This window comes from Bos javanicus, chromosome 10, assembly GCF_032452875.1.
Source record: "Bos javanicus breed banteng chromosome 10, ARS-OSU_banteng_1.0, whole genome shotgun sequence".
In the NCBI taxonomy this organism is placed as follows: Eukaryota; Metazoa; Chordata; class Mammalia; order Artiodactyla; family Bovidae; genus Bos; species Bos javanicus.
Window position 1 is genome coordinate 99,883,085 of NC_083877.1, and position 22,099 is coordinate 99,905,183.

General features: G+C 43.2%; 1 protein-coding gene across 7 annotated transcripts in view; it reads right to left on the reverse strand.

The window, feature by feature from the left end:
• Positions 1-22,099, reverse strand: part of EML5 (EMAP like 5) — a 159,899-nt gene that overhangs the window by 3,317 nt on the left and 134,483 nt on the right. Inside the window, exons 32-41 of one of the 7 annotated variants that reach the window (XM_061429644.1) lie at positions 14,882-15,055; positions 13,241-13,449; positions 8,177-8,334; positions 6,595-6,709; positions 4,266-4,454; positions 3,934-4,106; positions 2,068-2,140; positions 1,668-1,771; positions 779-932; positions 214-314 (exon numbers count right to left, since the gene is read on the reverse strand). In XM_061429644.1, coding sequence (XP_061285628.1) covers positions 214-314; positions 779-932; positions 1,668-1,771; positions 2,068-2,140; positions 3,934-4,106; positions 4,266-4,454; positions 6,595-6,709; positions 8,177-8,334; positions 13,241-13,449; positions 14,882-15,055 — 1,450 coding nt within the window. Of the gene's footprint in view, positions 1-213; positions 315-778; positions 933-1,667; positions 1,772-2,022; positions 2,231-3,933; positions 4,107-4,265; positions 4,455-6,594; positions 6,710-8,176; positions 8,335-13,240; positions 13,450-14,881; positions 15,135-22,099 lie in introns of those variants that run through there. The other 6 variants (XM_061429643.1, XM_061429645.1, XM_061429646.1 and 3 more) reach the window with 6 other exon arrangements.

Below are 22,099 nucleotides of genomic sequence, written 5' to 3' on the forward strand. Positions count from 1 at the left end.
AATTAAGCTTTCAAATCATACATGCATAAAATCTTTCCTTTTAAAGTCCTTTTATTCTCTATTTACACAGTATACAAACTCCAAAGAGCCATCTGGTTTTGCTACCTTAATGATGTTGACTAGCTGAGTCCATACAATGAACCTGTCAGAAGAAGTGACATTAAATCTCTTAACTAGTAAGCTGGCGTATCTTGGGCTGAGAATGTCACCAACCTGCAGTCATCACCGCCAGCACTAACAACGTGTCGATCACCGCTGGTGAATCGGATGTTCGCTACGTGGGGTGAGTGCCCCAGGAACCTTTTGTGTTTTGCCTAAAAAACAATAAAGACCAAGGCTCAGTGTGTGTGATAGACACAGAAGTCAAAGTTCTTTCTATCAGGAACCACCATCTCCATCACAAAGACTGGAGAGGAAGCAGTTTGGACCGCAGCTATTGATTAAATGTTTTTTCAGAGTGATGGGTCTGCATTGAAAAGCACTTGCAGTTTGGTAACAGGTGGATTAAAGCTCTGGTAAAAGGCTGAGTGCAGCTTTGTTAGGGTTGTCTGAGAGACGGCGTGACTTGAGGGAAGGGGAGATGATTTCTAACCGCTTTTATTTCAGATTAATGGATTTAGGAAGCTTGGAACAAAGTTTAGAATCACAAATTTCAAAATATTTTCAAATCATGAGAGGACAATATATTTTAGCACATAGTATGTGGGAAAATGTACTAATGATTAAAAGTAAATTGGGGGTAAAGTTACATAAAATACTAAACCCAAGATAAACTTACAAATTTTTCAGGACATGGGAAGTCAAATAACTTAACCATGCCAAAGTCATCTCCCGTTACCAGGCTGATTCCTGAACGAGAGACACAGGCACAGCTGACATCTGCTTTCTCAGCGTGTCTGGACCAGATTCCCATAACTTCATCTCCTAGAATACTACAGAGAAGGAATAAAAAAAAACCCACCATAGCAAACACAGGTTTACCATACTGAAAAAGTTTCATGGTAATTAATCTCTACCTAATTACATTATGTAGATATAAGAATAAATTATGAAAAGGCATTACCTGGAAGCCTGAATTTCTCCTGGGATGTGAGTCCCCCACACATACACCTTTTCTTTTTGAAATTTTACAGTTTTAAGGGTTTATAGACTAAACAATCTTTCAAAAATTCAATTAATACTTTACAGTAGCTGACAGAACTATTTTAAAAATTAAGTGTTTGTGCTATAGGAATTTGATGGCATCTTTCATTTTCACTGATGATTACTGATGGTTAACTTCCACAGCCAGCAACTTTGAACCCATTCATAAGGTTTCATTTCTAACAGCTGCTATCAATAACATTCCTATAGAAAGAGAAATAATACTATTGCCTAACAGTACATGTTTCTGTTTGTTATTAAACCTATTTAAGGAAATATCATGGTATCTTTAAAGTCACAACTTTGATTTCCTTTAATTAAATGAACTGACATAGAAATACACTTGATCAAGAGGGGTCCCACCCTGAGTATATCATTTTCTTAGGAAGAATTCAAGATGGTAACAAAAACTTAAAACTCAGTTACTTTCCCTCGGCGAATGGCTCTAGCTGTTCAGAAATAGGATTTTCTAACTTTCCTGACTTTCAGTTAGTTCTTCCCTTCTGAAGACACGAAATATTTACCTAGTCCATGTAGCCCAAGTGATTCTGTCAATGGCAGCCTGATCCATAAGGTGTTTTCCTGAAGGCACTTCATAGACATGCCGTTTATAGCAACCAGTGGAGACCTTTCATAATATTAAAATGGAACAAGAATCCCATCATGTGAGAAGTAAAAATCCAGAAATAGTTCATAGTATACTGGCAAAATGCTACTTGATTTACACTTCTAATGTAATTAAGACTAAAAGATGACTATAAAAATCTGAGCAAAAGGACTCAGAAGAACAGACTGGTAAGGAATTATGCAGAAACTGCGCAGTGGTAGTGAATGAAAGGCAAGAGCTGAGCTGGGAGCAGGAGTCTCAGAAGCACTAACCATGGAAAAGCGGAACTACTCAGAAGTGCAGTGTGCGTGCTGTACCTGGAGGTGTCTGCCGTCTGCAGAGAAGTCCATCTGAATGACGAAGCTTGGGATGTCTTTGCAGTAGCTGATTCTGTTAAGGGTGGGGCCCAGTGTTAGGTCATAAAAATCCACTGAATTCTCACTGGAACCCACTGCTAGAAACCGGGAATCTGGACTAAATCTGAACATACAACAAGAGATGACATGCAAAGATGCATTAGACCACATGGAATACAGCAGTGTAAACATTGACGGGACCTCCCTGGTAGCCCAGGGGCCGAGAATCCACCTCCCAGTGCAGGGGACGCAGCTCAGATCCCTGGTCTGGACACTGGAATCCCACATGCCTCGGGGCAGCTCAGCCCGGGCGCCACAGCTCGGGCCCCTCGAAGCCGCATTAACTAAAACCAGCTTAGACCAGTGGCTTCCTGCTTAGTCCTTAGTAAGTATTCAAGACGTGAGTGTGTGATTCGGCCTCAGATTTACCTGATAGGCAAAACAGATTTTGTAGACTGATAACCATATTTGTTTTATATGAACAGGTTTATATTTTACGTCAGTGTTAAGTGGTTCCTGATTTTTCATCTGATTTCACCTTTAAAAATATCTCAGCTTTTAAAAAACCACTAACAATTTACATATATTACTAAGTTACATAATTCAGTAAGGATTCTTTTATCTGCGAAGATTGTATCTTAACAGCAAGGGACACAGACCAGCTTAACTCATGTCAGGCTATTAGATGAAGGGATGCAACTTGGAGCTTGGAAGAAGTTTTTTTAAATAAAATACTATCTGCCACATAAATACAGAAAGTACTATTTGCCTAGTGATCACGTGAAGCCATATGGTTTGGTGCTTTGAAAGTGCTCCATGGTCTTGCTGACATACCTTCGGAACACTGGAGAGCTTAGAGAAGCCATAATTACTGTTTTATATACTGACATCCTGAGGAAGGTGTCAACTGTAAAAACGGTCTTACTGGTAAAAAGAGTGCAAGTTCTGACAGACCTGGGTCCAGTGTTCTGTGTTGATCACACAAGTGCTCAGTAAACAGTGTGCACGCATGCTAAGGTCACTTCAGTCGTGTCCCACTCTGCGACCCCGTGGACTGTAGCCCACCAGGCCCCTCTGTCCATGGGATTCTCCAGGCAAGAAGACTGGAGTGGGTGGCCATGCCCTCCTCCAGGGGATCTTCCCAACCCAGGACCGAGCCCAGGTCTACACTTCGGGCACTTACCACTAGCGCCACCTGGGAAGTCCCGGGTTCAGTAAACAGTAACCACCGGTAACAAAAGCTTAAGCACTGAAAAAGGCTCCAGAAAAATTTTAATGCAGATTCTGGAGCACAGATGTTCAGTGACAATGGATTAAAGGAATGAACTATATATTCAGTAGAGATTAAGAGAAGTAAAAGGTGTTTGCGGTTTAAAGTTTTAATTTTCTAGGCTTTGTAAGAGATGTTAGGGGTTTTCATTTTCCAGGTTTTTTTCACTGTGCCATGCTGCTTGAGGTACCCTAATTCCCCGACCAGGGACTGAACCCAGGCCGTGGCAGTGAAAGTGCCCAATCTTGACCACTGGGCTGCCAGGGAATTCCCGAACTTTGCAGGCTTTCAAAGGGCAGGTGAAAGGTAAGGCTTGGGGAGATGAGCTTGCTGGACACGTGTTCATCGAGCATCCCCGAGGACTTGCTGCCACAAGGCGCTGTGGCCCAGCAGACCCGTGACTCAGAACGGAGAAGCAGGCACGCACATGAGCAGCCAGGTCTCAGCGCCCAGTTTCTGGGGGGTGAGATGCTACAGGCACTAAGGACCTTTTCTCCAAGTTCAAGCTGGACCAGTTAGAGAACACCCTAGACACCCCATTCCGCTGGCTGACTGACCTGATGTCATGGATCGCACACCGTCTGTCTCTCTTCTTTCCCCATATCTTTAGGGAGCTCACAAGTAAAATGATAAATTCTCCGTTTTTCATCCCAATGGCCACCATGTCCCCTTCCGGACTGTAGCATACGGTACGAGCGGCGTGTCCCAGATTCACTTTGTTCAGCATCTTCTGCATCAGAACCAGGGGGGTCAGAGAGAATGACATTAAGTAGAGAGCTTACAAAGTAAACAGTCTCCCCCAAATTCTCCACACAGTTGTGAACTTGCTAAGTGCAATTTAGGACTCTGCTGCTTAGAAACCATAACATCTTTGAAAAGCTGCACGCACTCTGTCGACAATGTCCCAGAGCCTCACTGTCCCGTCTTCCGCAGCGGACAGGAAGAAGTCCCTGGAGGGGTGGGTGGCGAGTCCCCACACAGGGCCGTCCACGTGCCCGCTCACCAGCACACTGCACGCCGCGTTCTTCTCTCCAACTTCAATGATTTCAGCGCTCCTTGTCCCTACCAGTATCTTGCCCTGAAACACAAGTGGGGCCAAAACAGTTACTGGACCACCACAGCGGCCGCTCTCAGCAACCCCAGGATGGCCTGCCGACCTCTGCGATGCTGTGACCTGCAGCAGGAAATGCACACACCCTCCTCAAGCTGCAGCGGGGCTGCCTCTGATAAGCCCGTCGCAAGGTGAAAATGTCAGAAGTGCACTTCACACACCTAACCTACCAAGCGCGACAGCCCGGCCTGCCTCACACACGCAGGACGCTTAGCTAAGCCCATTCTGTAGCAACATGCTGGACGCCTCGCGTTGCTCACTGAGTCCTGTCCTCAAAGTGAAGAACAGTGTGACTGCCTTGGCACAGACAGTCGCTGTAGGGGAACTGCTGATCCCGAGACTGCGTGCTGACTGGGAGCTGTGGCTGTGCTGCCCTGTGTCACGAGAAGACTGGACCAGAGGTCGCTGGCTGGGGAGAGCAAAACCAAACATCCGAAGCATGCTTTCCACTGAATGTGTATCACTTGCATTACCTTAAAATCGAAAAACCTCAACTTGCAGACACTCAGTATGTCTGGTCTTGTTCCCAGTTACTGGCATAAAGCTCCTGAAAGTGAAAGTCTGACTCTGCGACCCCGTGGACTACAGCCCGCCAGGCTCCTCTGTCCATGGGATTCTCCAGGCAAGAAGACAGGAGTGGGTTGCCGTGCCCTCCTCCAGGAGACCTTCCTGAACCAGGAATCAAACCCAGGTCTCCTGCATTGCAGGTGGATTCTTTATCAGCTGAGCCACTGGGGAAGCTTCTACAACCCTTAGAATTCCCTGGGTGATGAATAAGATAGGTATCTTTTATGCTAATCAGGTGACACCTGGACCTCACGTAAGGGGGTGGTTGACGGCAGACCCGTGTGCTTAGAGACAGCCTGGCACTTTCACTCTCTCTTTCCCACACCTCGGCGATGGGAGAGGGGCTGATGTTGACCGATAGTGAAAGAGTTAATCAGTCAAGACTGCATAAGAAGCCTCCACAAAGGCCAGGGTTTGGAGCGCTTTCGGGCTGGTGAACAAGGGGAGATGCAGGCTGCGGGTCTGAAGCTCCACACCGCTCCATGTACGTCACGCTGGGCAGCTCCACGTCTGGCTGTGCCCGAGCTACACCCTTTACAGTAAACTGGCGACCCAGTAAGGAACACGTCTCTGAGTTCAGTGAGCCGCTCAAGCAAGTTAACTGAACCCGAGGAGGGGCCGTACAACTCTCTCATTTATAGCCCGTGGGTCAGGGCACAGGTGACTGACTGGTGTCTTAAGTCCAAGAAGAATTGTGGGAACCTCCAAACGACAGCTGACCAGAGGTACAGGCAGTAACAGCTTGGCATCTGAAGGGCTGTGGGGCGGGCCAGTCTGGCAGGACTGAGCCTCCAACCTCCTGTGGAACCTGAGGCTTTCTCTGGTAGATACTTTCAGGATATAGTTGAATTATGGACGCTGGAGAATTCCTTGGTGCTGTGTGGGAAGCACTCCTGAACTCAGCACCCACACACTGGATCTGCATCCAAGCCAAAACCACCTGCTCTCAGAGAAGTCGTCGCCTGGACTGATCTAGCAGCAAGCCAGGCACCAGCTCACGCAAAGCTTTCTATGGCCAGACGCGCACCCCAGGGGCACTCGGCCAGGCGCTAGGCCACGCTGACCGCCGCAGGCCTCGCTTCTCCAGTCCTCCAAGTTTTGACGTTGACTGTGTATCGCAGTCTAAAAATCTCCAGGAGGAGTAAGTGCATTGGGATATGGGAAGAAAGTACTGAATTTTAGTTAAAAGTAACTGTAAATGAAAGTAAGCATACCTAATATTTAATAGACTAAGGATAACACATATATGCATTTCATAAACACACTGTGAGTGCATGTGTAGTCAAAGGGTTTTAGAGCAATGTGTGGTTTTTCATCAAATGGAGACAGCTGCCTTAATCAAAACGAGTCAACTGGCAAAGAAATTCAACCGTCTACCAGAGTGGATTCAAGAAAACGAGGCGCTATATAGATACAGAGCTTAGGGGAGCAGCAGCTTGTCTTTCTGCAAACCAAGTAGCAGAGAAGAGGCAGGGAAGCTGGACGGCGCGTCTTTGCAGCGCTGTCCCGCGAGCTGCGGGGCGAGAGGCGCGGGGCGCACCTTGCCTCTGCACACGGAGCGCACGCAGTCGCTGGCCTGGCCCGTCTCCAGCCGGAAGGCACGACACCGCCTCAGCTCCTGGTCCCACAGCTTGACGGCTCCTCCCTCCTTTGACCTGAGAAAAGAACCGCCCAGACCAGAAGACGCACTTACTGTTGGCGCTTACAGATACTTTTCATTATAAACAGACTACAAGCAGAACGCTAAAAGACACTCCAGTCTTTACATTACTCTAACTTTCTATGGCAATTTTAAAACACACTGGGTCTCAAGCATTCAGTTCAAGCAAATTCTATGGAAATTAATGTTTCCGATGTCAGCATAAGCCTGCTTAGTCTGTCCTCGCCATTTGTACCTTTTACTCTCATAATACTTTTTACCAAGGAAATGCGCGAAATGATTCTTTTTTTCTGGCCATGCCACGTGGCTTGCGGGATCTTAGTTCGCCCACTAGGGATTGAACCCAGGCCACAGAAGTGAAAGCATCAAGTCCTAACCACTGGATCTCCAGGGAAGTCCCCAAAATGACTCAATGGTAGGAGGAAAATGGAAATGTAAGGTTAGATAACAGGATTAGCACTGATATGCTACAGAATATATTTTCAGGGCCAAAAGGGCACATTTCTTTCCGCCTATTATTATTAGATATGCTACAGTTTAATAGGTTACTAGTGAGTAGGAGTGTGTGAGGTTAGTTAAGGTATGGAAACACCAGTGTCACGGTAATATATGCACAAGATTAAATACAGCCTATTTACGGTTTTTCTTTTGGAAGAGGTGGAAAATATATTCCTTTATTTTCTTCTAGACGAACTGTCTTAGGACAAAACCGTGCTCCCACAGCACTGTCACACGGTCCTCCTCTGTGTGACAGGCAGACGCTGCGTGTTTGTGGGCTCTTTCAATGCTGTGTAGGAACGCACTTATGTCCTGGTCCCATATACATTCCACTTTAACGAGGATATGAAGGTATCAGTAGAAAATCAATGGTAAGTATCTTGTTTCCACTGGGAGATTTAAGTCACTGAGCAAAAGGCCTTTCTTCAGACTTAATTTTGAGGTCTTGCCCTAACTTTATCTGACAAGTCTGCCTTGAGCACAAGCAAACAAGGTACAGTCTATTTCTGACAACCCCTCGTCCTTTTCTAGTCCAGCAATACGCATCTTATCCCTTAGTATCCAGTCTGAACAAAACAGAAAGCAGTCAAGATGCATCCCAAACCCAACGGCAAGGATCCCCGCAAAGGTCACCAGCAGAATTCTACTCAGCAAATATTTACACAGGCAGAGAGACATGAAGAAAATTAATTCCTAACCTGCAGGATAGCTACCCATGAATATTTCTGAAAAATGATCACCCCAGTTGCTGGACCTTAGATCTACCTACAGTGTCAAAAAAACTGGGAGCGATTTAAGGCCAGAAATAAGAATCATCACGAAGGCACTTTTATAAAAGGCAATAAAGGAGAAGCACTTGAGGACGAAGGTCAGAGAGGCTAATCCCCGTGACCCTGACGTAACTGCGAAGCACAGCATCCTGACGCGGGTGTGCGGTGAGGCTGCGAAAAGAAAGGGGACTCACGGTTTCTCCTTGCCCCCGGTGACGATCAGCCCGTCTCGAAGGGTGGTGTACATGGCAAACACAGGCCCGTTGTGAGCTCTGGCCACGATTCTACACAATATGTGGTCTTTCCACACACAGACATCTCCACTGATGGTACCTGTAAACGTCAAGTTATTCTGAAAAGGAGTGGGGAAGGGGAGATAAACTCATCAAAGGTTCAGGCAGAGTCAAACAGCAATTCTCTACGTAAGCGTGAGCTGCGGTCACCCTTTTGATACAAGGAGCACGGATGGCAGGAGGAACAGTGGGGTCAGGTGTCAGAAAACCTGAACTCAAGGCTGTTAGGGCCACTTCCTTCTCCATGTCTGTTGCCTATTACCTGGAATAACCTTGGTCAAGACTTCTAACCCCCACCAATATCAACTTTTTCATGTGTAAACTGAGAACATTCACACTCTCTGAGTTCCCTTTGAATTAACAATGCTGTGATCCTGGTTTATTTCACCCCTTTGAATCGCTTCCCTCTAGTTCCCCAAGGAGTAACTTCAAAGTCACTAGTAACCCAGAGTGAAAAAAAGAACAGGAAGTGAAAATAACTTTCATAATAGTTTTGATAGGTTTGATAAAATATTTTGTCATGGAAGGTGAAACTTATCTGTAGCAAAATAGTAGTCTTGCAGTGTATATGAAAATTAACATTTCCCATGATTTCTTAAAATATAAAAGTCAATGCATTTCTGCAATGAATCCAAAAATAAGATAAATCTGTTAAGGTACCAAAAGTTTAAGAACGCTTTAGGTGATCTCAAGAATTTCGGTCTTGATATAATTCATTTACACAAAAACAAGAGAAATCAAATCCTGCATTATGTGCTATTCTGTCTCCATTTAACTTCCTTTTTAGAGCTACTTGTATAAGATCCTGCACCGAAAACAATATGGAAAGAACCAATCAGAATATAAGATTTGAATTATACCAAAAAACAGACTTTCTTTACTCTTTCTGAGAATACTAGTTTGTATGTTTAAATTCCCTGCAACAATTTAATACTATTTCAAATTCCTCATATTTATGCTTAATCTCTATAACTCACATTTAGAAAACAATGATGATACTTTTCATACAGGAGCATCTTTAGTTTATGCCTTATCTGCGACTGGAATGTAAACACTAGCATTTTACTTGCCCTGCTCTTCGCATAGCCCCTAGCGTAGTGGTGGTTTAGTGGTTAGGTGGTTTCCAACTCCTGCGACCCCTTGAACTGTAGCCCTCCAGGCTTCTCTGTCCAAGGGGTTTTCCAGGCAAGAACACTGGAGTGGGTTGCCATTTCCTTTTCCAAGGGATCTTCCCGACCCAGGGATCAAAACCTGGGTCTCCTGCATTGTAGGTGGATTCTATACTGACTGAGCCACCAGGGAAGATTAGAGCATATTCAAAAAGGCTTAAACTGAGTCAGTCCAGTTCAGTTGTTCAGTCGTGTCTGACTCTTTGTGACCCTATGGACTGCAGCACGCCAGGCCTCCCTGTCCATCACCAACTCCCAGAGCTTGCTCAAACTCATGTCCATCGAGTCAGTGATGCCATCCAACCATCTCAGCCTCTGTCGTCCCCTTCTCCTCCTGCCCTCAATCTTTCCCAGCATCAGGGTCTTTTCCAATGAGTCAGCTCTTCGTATCAGGTGGCCAAAGTATTGGAGCTTCAGCTTCAGCATCAGTCCTTCCAGTGAATATTCAGGACTGATTTCCTTTAAGATGGACTGGTTGGATCTTCTTGCAGTCCAAAGGACTCTCAACAGCCTTCTCCAACACCACAGTTCAAAAGCATCAATTCTTCAGCGTTCAGATTTCTTTATAGTTCAACTCTCACATCCATACATGACTGCTGGAAAAACCACAGCTTTGACTGGACAGATCTTATTTGGCAATGTCTCTGCTTTTTAATATACTATCTAGGTTGGTCATAGCTTTTTTTCCAAGGAGCAAAAATCTTTGAATTTCATGGCTGCAGTCATCATCTGCAGTGATTTTGAAGCCCAATAAAGTCTGTCACTGTTTCCATTGTTTCCCCATCTATTTGCCATGAAGCAATGGGACCGCATGCCATGATCTTGGTTTTTTGAATGTTGAGTTTCAAGCCAGCTTATTCACTCTCCTCTTTCACTTTCATCAAGAGGCTCTTTAGTTCCGCTTCGCTTTCTGCCCTAAGGCTGGTGTCATCTGCATATCTGAGGTTATTGATATTTCTTCCAGCAACCTTGATTTCAGCTTGTGCTTCATCCAGTCCGGCATTTCACACCATGTACTCTGCATATAAGTTAAACAAGAAGGTGACAATATACAGCCTTGATGTACTCCTTTCCCAATTTGGAACCAATCCATTGTTCCATGTCTGGTTCTAACTGTTGCTTCTTGACCTCCATACAGATTTCTTAGGAGGCAAGTAAGGTGGTCTGGTATTTCCCATCTCTTTAAGGATTTCCCACAGTTTTCTGTGATCCACATAAAGGCTACAGCATAGTCAATGAAGCAGAAGTAGATGTTTTTCTGGAATTCTCTTGCTTTTTCTCTGATCCAACAGATGTTGGCAATTTGACCTCTGGTTCCTCTGAGATCTAAATCCAGCTTGAACATCTGGAAGTTCTTGGTTCACATACTGTTGAAGCCTGGCTTGGAGAATTTTGAGTATTACTTTGCTAGCGTGTGAGATGAGTGCAATTATGAGGTAGTTTGAACATTCTTTGGCATTGCCCTTCTTTGGGATTGGAATGAAAATTGACCTTTCCCAGTCCTGTGGCCACTGCTGAGTTTTCCAAATTTGCTGGCAGATTGAGTGCAGCACTTTTGCAGCATCATCTTTTAGGATTTGAAAGAGCTCAACCGGAATTCCATCACCTCCACTAGCTTTGCTCGTAGTGATGCTTCCTAAGGCCCAATTGACTTCACATTCCAGGATGTCTGGCTCTAGGTCGTGGTTATCTGGGTCATGAAGATCTTTTTTGTACAGTTCTTCTGTGTATCTTGCCACCTCTTCTTAATATTCTGTGCTTCTGTTAGGTCCATACCATTTCTGTCCTTTATCGAGCCCATCTTTGCATGCAATGTCCCCTTGGGATCTCTGATTTTCTTGAAGAGATCCCTAGTCTTTCCCATTCTGTTGTTTCCCTCTATTTCTTTGCACTGCTCACTGAGGAAGGCTCACCTCTCCCTGCTGCTCTTCAGCACTCTGCATGCGATGGGCGTCTCTTTCCCTGCCTCTGTCTTCTCTGCCTCCTCTTTTCTCGGCTGTCTGTGGGGCCTCCTTTGTGCCTTGCTTTGTCTTGGGGGTTGTTTTCATCATCGCCTCCAGTACAACGTCACGGATCTCCATCCACAGTCCTGCAGGCACTCTGTCTATCAGATCTAATCCCTGGAATCCATTTGTCACTTCCCCTGTATAATCATAAGGGATTTGATTTAGGTCATACTTGAATGGTCTAGTGGTTTTCCCTACTTTATTCCGTTTAAGTCTGAATTTGGCAATAAGGAACTCATGGTCTGAGCCACAGTCAGCTCCTGGTCATTTTTTTTTTGCTGACTGTATACAGTTTCTCCATCTTCGGCTGCAAAGGATATAATCAAACTCATTTCAGTATTGACCATGTGATGACGTCCATATGTGGAGTCATCTCTTCTGTTGGAAGAGAGTTTTGCTATGACCAGTGTGTTCTCTTGGTAAAACTCTGTCAGCCTTTGTCCCGCTTCATTCCATACTCCAAGGCCAAACTTGCGTGTTACTCCAGGTGTCTCTTGACTTCCTACTTCTGCATTCCACTCCCCTGCGATGAAAAGGACATCTTTCATGGGTGTTAGCTCTAAAAGGTCTTGTGGGTCTTCATAGAACCGTTCAACTTCAGATTGTTCAGTATTAATAGTTGGGGCATGGAGTTGGCTTACCGTGATACTGAATGATTTGCCTTGGAATCGAACAGAGATCATTCTGTCGTTTTTGAGATTGCATCCAAGTACTGCATTTCAGACTCTTGTTGACTATGAGGGCTCCTCGTTTCTTCTGAGGGACTCCCGCCCACAGCAGCAGATGCAATGAACACCGCCCATTTTGTAACAAAACATTTGTGCTGATTTGCACTGTTGCTTCAAACATAAAAAAGTCAATTAGGACTAAAATGCTTATCTTCAAGTTTATTTTCCATTAGGAATGGGCAATTGATTAAATAAGGAATTTTGTATGTGAAGAAAGTTAATGTATATGGGCATAATAATGTCAAGCATTTGAGTGTGTACATTTTTCATCCAGAAAGGAAATTACTGGTCTTGTATTAAGAAACTCCATGATATTTAGCTGAAGTTTGACATGGCATACGAGCATTTTCAGTGGTGGTTTTCCTCAAAAATGTAAGTTTTAAAATTTCAGAATTATACTTTTCTTCCTTCAAGTGTTACACACCCAACATAAATACGTAAAGAAAACCAACTTAGGTTTTTGATGCACCAAAGGATTGAAAAAGCCTGGCCAGGACAAGATATTAAAGGAAAGACAAGTGTCTTGTAAACCTTAAGTCCAAGTGGCATGGGGGGTGGGGAAGAGACGGCCCTGGAGCACCCTTCCTAGGAAGCCAGGGCAGGGCTGTGCTCGCGCTGGTGAGACACGGGTCCCGAGCACTTCCAACCTCAGGATAAGCAGTGAGTTAAGATGACAGGAAGCACAGGAAATCCTAAACCAAGCACCCTCTTAAACACTGGAAAGTCATATGTCACAATATGTCTTTTATTCTGACAAATTATTAGGGCCTCGGAGACGTAGGGTGACAGAAAGTTAAGGCCAGCTTTTGGGAATGGCCACAGCCCAAGGACTCAAGTCTCCATTGTAACCTTTCTCCCTCGTTCACTTTCTTTCCCACTCCCTGACTCCTCAAAGTATCAGAACTGGAAAGATGAAATACAGGCAGGACCGGGACACAGGCTAGAATTAGTGGACTACAGTGCCATACACCCCACGTTCGTGTGGCTCATCTATCTAAGGCGAAAATCCCCAACAGTCCAGTCTGGGTAGCTACACGACCACAGGCAATTGAAGAGACATACTGCACCAAACGCAACAGCAAGCATGGTCTGCATCCGCGCGTCCTCCAGAGTGCTCAGGAGCCCCTTCTTGCTAAGAAGAGCTCTTCCTGCCAGGGTCCAGAACTTGACGTGCTTTACTCCCACAGAGACAAACTGGGAGTCTGAATCTGGTCGGAATTCAGCCACAAAAATACGCTGGTTGTGACCAGCTCTGCTGGCAATTTTGGCACCTAAGAAAAAAGATACAACAGAATTTTCCAGGTGAGTATAAGAACTAAGTTGATTTTTTTTATAGGATTAAGCAGTTATTGAAAACATACAGTTCAAAAAACAAATGCTTATGGAAAGAAAGTGCAGGGAATTCCCCAGCAGTCCAGCAGTTAGGACTCGGTGCATTCATTGCCAAGGGCCCAGGTTCAGTCTCTGGTGGGAGAGCTAAGATTCCACAAGCCTCGTGGTGCAGCATCCACCCCCTGCCCCCTACACACACACACACACACACGGGGCCTGTCCCTTGCACTGCTATCTAGCAATCCTGTGCAGACGATTACTAGTGCCCAGGGTCCTTTTTACACACTTTGCAAGTGATGTAGGATTCAAGGAGAGCTTCATTATAATTGAAGGGGCGTTTTAGATTGTAGGAACCATTCTCTCTTTTCTTTTCTACGCAACTCCATGACTTTCACTTTTTATTTTTTCACAGTTTGGGTCTTTGTTCTCTCTGCGCCCATCAGGTCATGAATTCACAGGGAATGGGCTCCCGCAGCTCAGGCTCCTTTCCACTGGTTCTCAGGAAGTGTGCTTCTCTGGGTGGACCAGCTGGAGCTTTGGCTGAACCCAAGTCCCTTTCTCTCTGGCTTCCTTCTTCTGATCATTTTCCTTCAGGCATTTCGGGAAGCTATCTTGGCTGCCAGTGTGTTTAAAATGCTCAATGCACACATTAACTCCCTTGGCAGGGATCCTGCCCCAGTTTGTTCACAATAAAGCCAGACAGCATGCTGGGTTACACTGCAGCCTCTCCCATTGTGCCATGGTGTCATTTGTGGGGCGTTCCATTTTAAACAGTATCTGTTCCCTTGATGTCTACACTATCACCTTTATCCTGGATTTGCAAGTATGTGGCCAAAGGACCAACGCAGGGCCATGCTTTCTGAGAGCCAGAGAACACGCATTAGGGGCTGCTCCTCTTGCCCTTCGTGCTGGTCACTCTGGCGAACTACTGGAAGATGGCAGTTCTGGCTGAAAGGTGAATTTCACTTTTTTTAACAGCTCTGTAACAGCAAAGTTTTGTCTGCAGTGTATTAAAGTAGCATTACTTTATTGCTCTTCCATTATCACTTACAACATAATTCATTTCCATTCTTCAGTAAGATACTTTATAACCAACCAAATAATAACTACAAGACCCTTTTATGCACAATTTCTTACTGAAAGGAGAGAGCAGTGAATCATTTTTAATATTAGTAACTCATTAATTTATGCTTTGTTTGCAATTTCACTGGGTTTTTAAGTGGAACCCACCTACAACAGCTTTGTATGTGTGCTGAGTAGGGCTGTAATGAATAATGGTTTCAATCAAGAAGTTAATACAAATATGAAATAGAAAATTCATTTCACCCTATATTTATTTATTTATTTAAATTACAAAGAGAAAAATCCTACCTTCTTGCCATCTCCAAATGGTAACTGTATGCTCTGGGTCTAGCCCCACAGAGAGCAGGAGTTTCCCAGTAGCACTGAAACTCACTGAACACACCCCCTTTGAATGGTAGCATCTTAGGATGGACAAAGTCTGCTTGTTCACGGCATCCCAGATGTGAATAGATGGAGCTGTGGCTAAACAAAGACAGCATCCAACAGCTGTGATACACCTGTTACAGACGTTTCCATTGCTAAGGCTGACGCATACTTATGTCTGAAACATGGAAAAAATACATACCAAAGGACTATATACTTAATAAAAAATAACTCAAAACTAAGACTAAATTTAAAAAAAAGGAAAGGAAAGAGAAAGGAGAGACAGGGAGAAAAATACAGACTACTTCCTCAGGCTATAGTCCAACTGCACTTTTGAGAAAATAGATTTTAGACAAACAAATTAGGCAATCACAACTCTAAACAACTTTTCAAAAAAAAGCGTGTTCTAGACACATGTTAAGTCTTTGTATAATTATGTATATTATGGAGAAATATACAAACATTACACAATAATTAAATACCAAGATATATTTAGTACTTATGTTATATGAAGAAGAGAATGAAAGTGAATACAAATTGAGAAAGGCAATAGGTAGGAAATCACATGACTAGATCACAAAGGAAATTTTCAACCGAATAGACATACATCTGGTAAAAGCTAAGTACATATCACTCTATAAGACGGTATTTTTTTTAAAAAAAACAGGATTTTATGGGAGAAATACTACTGCTTATCCTTTTAAAATTATACTTTTTTTTTCTTTGTAGCCATTTTTACTGGCTAAATATAAATTAATTTATATTTAATATATAAACATATATATTTATAATATATAAATAACTGGCTAATATAAAAAGATTTTGAATTTTCTAAGTTAAAAAACCATAGTTTTGAACTGTTCTTTTTTCATGAATTGCACCCTATAAAAAGAAACAGATTTATGTTCAGTCTCAGAACACAAGTACTTTTAGTAAAATAATTAATACATGAAAGTGCATTTGCTTCAAATTATAAATCTGCTACAAATATTGCAAAAATAGAGAAACAGTACATCTTGACAAGCTGTCTTAAAATCACTTGATGCAGAAAGAAATTCTAGTCTCTAAAGAAAACAGTCTGATAAATTTAGACTATATTTTACACCATCTACAATTTATAGTATACAATGACAAATTAAAGCTGACAGTTATTCAAACAAGGTTATAATATATTAACCCAAGGAGTTAAATTTTAGTATCATTAAGTAAAAATTATTCAAAGATTTATGCAACTGTAAAAAAATAAAACCAACATGGAAATAGACATAAAAATTTACCACATAATAGAGCATTTATGTGTGAAAAATTGATCACAATAATTTAAGCACTGGACTAAAATTAGTACATTCCTCATTCAATAAAAGTGAAAGGATATGAGGAATTGGTAAACTTAATTCAGTAAGAAATGCTAGATGATTTATACATGCACACACACACACATATACTGGAGATCATTCTATAATTTTTTGCCAGTGACAAATATTAAACAGGTCTTCTGTAATACAGAAATGCTTTTATATCTATAAAAAGAAACTCTGGGCAATCCATACACTGTATTTGTCTAAATGTGATGATGTAGCTAATGGATTTTTAAGAAAGAACACTCAATATTCTCCAAATTTAATATTTCATAAATTACAAAGCAAGTAACTTTCAGTAAACTGAATTCCCGAACTTTTCAAAGTTGTATTAAAAAAATCAAATGAGATGGTAAGAACTTATACCAAGAATTCACGTCTTAAAACATATAGGTCTGACTATGTTATGAGACTGTTACACACTTAGAGTGCTCTAAACGTACATCAGTAGCAATATTTAGGACTTAAATTACTGGACATTCTCAAGGTCTACCTTACAAAAGGTTAAATTGTGTCGTTTGACTTTCTCCTGTAATTTGAAAGTGGTCATGCCTGAAGCTGGAGTAGCTGAGATCCTACTCCTGCTTCTGCCCTTCCTGAGGTCACCAGAGAGGCACGTCTCATGGATTTGGCGTGTGACCAGGGACATCTCGTCCTTTCCAATCCCTGCCTCTGGGCGGTTCTGTGTTCCTGTGGACTCAGGCTCAGAGAAGTTAAGTGCCTTGCCCTAGGTCCCACACCGCGGTGTGGCAGAGCCAGCCTCTAGAGGCGCGTGCTGTCAGCGCCTAGCTGCCACATTGACTTTCTCCGGAGAATCAACCCTACCAACGATTAGTAACCATTCTTCACTCTCCATCTCCAGGACACAGATGCCACAGGGTCCCTCTCTCTCTTAAGTAACTTATTAGTTTATTTACGGCTGTGCTGGGTCCTCGTGGCTGCACAGCGCCTCTCTAGCTGCGGAGCACGGGCTCTTTGCTGCGGGGGCCTCTCTAGCTGCGGAGCACGGTCTCTAGGCTGCGCAGAGCTCCAGGCCCTTCAGCAGCGGAGGCACATGGGCTCAGGAGTTGCGGCTCCTGGGCTCCAGGGCACAGGCTCAGGAGTTGTGGCGCCTGGGTTTACTTGCTCCATGGCCTGTGGGATCTTCCCGGACCAGGAGTCGAACCTGTGTCTCTTGCATCAGCAGGTGGATTCTTTACTATGGAGCCACCAAGGGAGCCCATAAGGGTCTCTTAAAATTACAAATGGATTTCATAAGAATCAACGTTTTAAAGGATTTTTTTTTTCATCCCCTAGTTTGCCTTGATGCAGCATAGTAAACAGTGCATTTTAAAAACAAGATTTTAATATGGACCATTAAGTGTACCAATGGCTGAGATGGTAAAAAGCATCTGCCTACAATGCAGGAGACCTGGGTTCGATCCCTGGGTTGGGAAGATCCCCTGGAGGAGGAAATGGCAACCCACTCCAGTATTCTTGCCTGGAGAATCCCATGGATGGAGGAGCCTGGTGGGCTACAGTCCACGGGGTTGCAAAGAGTCGGACACGACTGAGCAACTTCACTTCTTCTATACTGGACAACATCACCACTGACGTTGGACCCAGCACTCCTTCCTCCCTTCTTAATAAAGCTCTGATTTTATTCAGGAATCCATGCCTCCCTCATGCAAATACAAGCAATTCAGGGCAAAGACACTGCGTAGTCAACTTAATAGTCTACGCCCATTGTGGTAAGACCTCCACACATCCTACAATCCTTCTCGTCCCATCCCCTCACCCCCTGACATCAGTGATTCAGTTCAAGTCTTTGCTTACATCTTAAAATGACTCACTCAGGCTAAAAGGCAGTACTAATTTTATTATTATTTTTTAAAATATTCATTTATTTGGCTGCACTGGGTCTTAGTTGCAACATGTGGGATCTAGTTCCTTAACCAGGGCTCAATCCTGGGCTCCCTGCATTGGGAGTGAGCGGTCTTAGCCACTGGGCCACCCAGGGAAGACCCAGGGAGCACTGATTTTAGGTCGTGGTTTTGAAAATGGATTTTATTCTCTTTCCCACTTGATGAAAAGGCAAGGAAACATATAACTCCAACCCTTCTATAACACAAACACAGCCTCGTGGGTGAAGCCAATGCTGTGGATGGCAGAGGGGAAGGGCCGGGAAGCACACTGGGGCTCCTGAATCAGCAAAGGCAGGTGGGCGCCCTCCCTCTGTACTCCAGGGCAATGATCAGTTTCCTTCTTTTCGGTCATGAGAGGGTCCGTGGAAGACCACTAAGTCATGTAATGAACTGCCTATAGGGACAAACAGGGACCTATTCCAGACAGAGCTCTCTCTCCTTGCCTTAAGGATCACAAGTGTCAGATTCTTACCTCCTTACACAGTCTTAGGTGGGCTGAAAACACTCTGCCAGAGACAAAAGATGTTCCCTTAGGGTCTACTCAAAACACAACTATTGTACTCAGATGGTAATTAGACCATACCCTCTCTAATACACACGTTTATTCTCCCACATTCCAAAGTGAGACTTTTGAAACTTCTCCCACTACCTCAGCACCGCCTCACCCTCAGATGATGAAATATCAACAGAAGCATCAGAGAGGATCTTCCTTATTTTCCCACCTCCAAACCTACCAGTTTTCCTGCATTTGAACCTACACTCCCTTCATTCCTAATGACTGCAGATAATTTCTTCCTGCCCAACTCTCTCTCCCAAAGTATTGCGCTATCTCATTTAGCCAGCTGCTCAAGCAAGAAATTAAGTTACTCTCTATTCCTTGCTTTCCATCATGCCCTCAATCCACTCTATCAGAAAGACTGCTGGATCTACCGCTAAAATCTAAGCCATCTTTGCCTAGTTCTATTTTCACTCCTACCACCCTGGTTTAAAATGTCTTTTGCTTGAACTACTGCAAGAGCCTCCCAATTTTCTGGAGGCTCTTTCCTCTCTGTATTCTTAGTAGTGCAGAGAGTGATGTACTCAGAGTATAAATTAGATCACATAAACTCCCTTGCCTACAACTCTCTGGTGATGGACTCTGTACTTAGTAGGAATGCAAACTCCTCTCTATGACCTGCAAAGCCCCACGTGACTGACCCAACCTCTTTCAAAGTTCATCTCAGAGGCCTTACTCCAGTCACACTAACTTTCCTGTTTCTTGATTCAGCTTTAGGGCCTCCACAGCAAAAAGTTAACACAAGCAGGACTGAACTCACCATCACTAGAATGGCCTGCTTGCCAGCGTGTAAGAACCTGACTTGTGAAATGTTTCCTGTGTTGATAAGGCCATTCTGTCCATCTGGGGCACCGAGCACCCGCCTTCTGCTGGGAGCATGCTGTTTCAGTCGTTGCGGCTCTATGTCTATGCGATCAGCCCCCAATAACGAATCTTGGTCTCTGAGTCTTCAGGGGGCTGCCCTGGGCGGAAGCTGGTAGAAGCAGGTTGTGTGTGACCCCCAGAGCAGTGCTTTGAAAGAGACACAGGCCCAGGACCACCATGCCTCGATCCTCTAGGACCTCTGAAGGTGTGGGTGGTCTAGGAGTCTGAAACCAGGCCTGAGTCTGGAGCCCCCAGACCGCCCTGTGGCCGTCATTGTTTAGTACCATTTTTGGCCTAGCTAGGTCTTACCACTTCTGAAAAACCACTGCTTTGTTGCTATCACCCTGTTGTTTTTTTATCATGTTGATCACTGTCTTAGATCATGCTGTTTTTAAAAATGTACTTATTTATTGCCTGTCTCCCTCTAGAGTAGGACTCAGCAAACTGTTACTGTAAAAGAGACAAATTGAAGATATTATGCAGGTTCTTATGTAATATAAGAAAACAATTTTCTTTTGTGGAAAACAAATTTCCACAAAATTTTTATTGATGAAATTCACTGAGTGAAAATTTTTATAATATTGATCTACTAATGCGAATTCATTTTCTGAGGGGGAATATTAATTCACTTAAGTGGGGTTCAAAGTCAATGTTCTTTATTTTTTTTAAAAAATTACAAATGTTCATCTGTTAATGATGACCTATAATGATTTTCAATTCTGACAATGTCTCACAGATAGGTACTGTCAAATATGAACATCAATCCATAAGCAAATGATTTTAACTGAATATGTTAATCACTTGGAAGGCATTCAGAAAACTGTATTAGAGTTCTGGCCTGATGTTTGTCTTTTTAGCATGTATTATATTGCAGAATAATAACTATAAATTGAACATTAGGTGGAAGTTCCTCAACTGTACAGTTAAACAGATTTTTTAAATATGGCAATTTTCTTTACACTTGTATCAAGATCTAAAAAAAATGCTGCTGGAACTGAAATTTGAGCCCAGAAAATATATTTGCTGCAAATTTGTGTGGGAAAGGAATCTGGTGTCTTGTCTTAATCTCTGACGGACGAGACACACACAGCGCAGTCTGGCATGACTCGTGGCTCAGAGGTCAGTTGTCTCCACGTGCCCTTCCTGCAGCGTGAGTCTCACGTATAAGCACTGCAATTTCAACGTATGTGACTGTGATTGTAGTTTCCTGGTAACTTCAGGTTGAATCATTAAGAAACATTAACAAATCTGCAGCAAAAACTAATTTCCAAAGCCATTCAGTTTTCCATAATAGAGACTGAGGGCAGTTAGTCTCAGAAAAATTTCAGTCCTGGCTCTGAGTGACGGAAATTGCAAAGAACAACAACAACAAAATGTTACGACTGCTAAACCACTAAACTGCTGTGGTAGGGCGAGTCCAGACATTCACCTTCTGTTTCTGACAGAAATGAATAACTGATGATGGTTAAGGCTATGAGAGCAAATAAAGTTAACTGCTGACTCTCAAAAACAAAATACGGAGGTTCAATTATACATGATAGATTGAAATATTTTTCACAAAGCAGCTGCTGAGGAATAACACAGTGAATAAACCATAGGCTTCAAGTGCCTTTAAAGTTTATAAGCCTTGTAAATTTTACAAACTATCCTCTTTTCTGCTCTAGCTCCACACATATTTTTACCACCCTCAGTTCTAGTACATCTTCACAGATTCTACTTCAGGTTGTACTGAATTGATGTTTTCTTAAGTTATTTGAAAATATTATCTTTTCAAGTTGTTCCATGGAGACCATTTATAGAGGCAAACTGTCACTTAAAAGTCAGCACTGATTCCTCCAGTAAACAACTGGCAACACCTGTCAACCTATCAAGAACCAAGGGAAACCACTCAGAATCACCCGCCCCCTTTTTTGCCTGTTTTTAGTGACTACTGATGTTCGCAAAACCCTCAACTGTTTTAGCAATGGTTCTTGGCAAAAGATCTTAAACAAGTTTACTTTCTCTGGACACTCATTCATTGTAGTCAAACATGACTTAATTAAGCCAGCAATAAACAGCCTGTCTTAATTAGCTAACAAATGAGTCATTCAGAACCTTACTTAGGTTTTAGCCACATTTTATTTTTATTTTTTGAAGAAACTCTGTTGTGATGAGATAGTGTGTTTTTTAAATAATTTTTTTAAATTTTATTTATTTATTTTTGGCCACACCACACTGCATTTGGGATCCTAGCTCCCTGACCCGGGACTGGACCCAAGCCGCCTGTGGTGGAAGCCTGGAGTCCCAGGCACTGGGCCACCAGGGAAGTCTCAAGATACTGTTTTAAAGTTCCTAATTTTTCTGATTTTTGCTTTCCTGTGACCTGGGGATATTGCAACAAAGTCAGTATGGAAATGTTGACATATACTGTATTCTTTCAGCACAGCTACAGTATCACTGCATAAAAAGTACAATGTTTTAC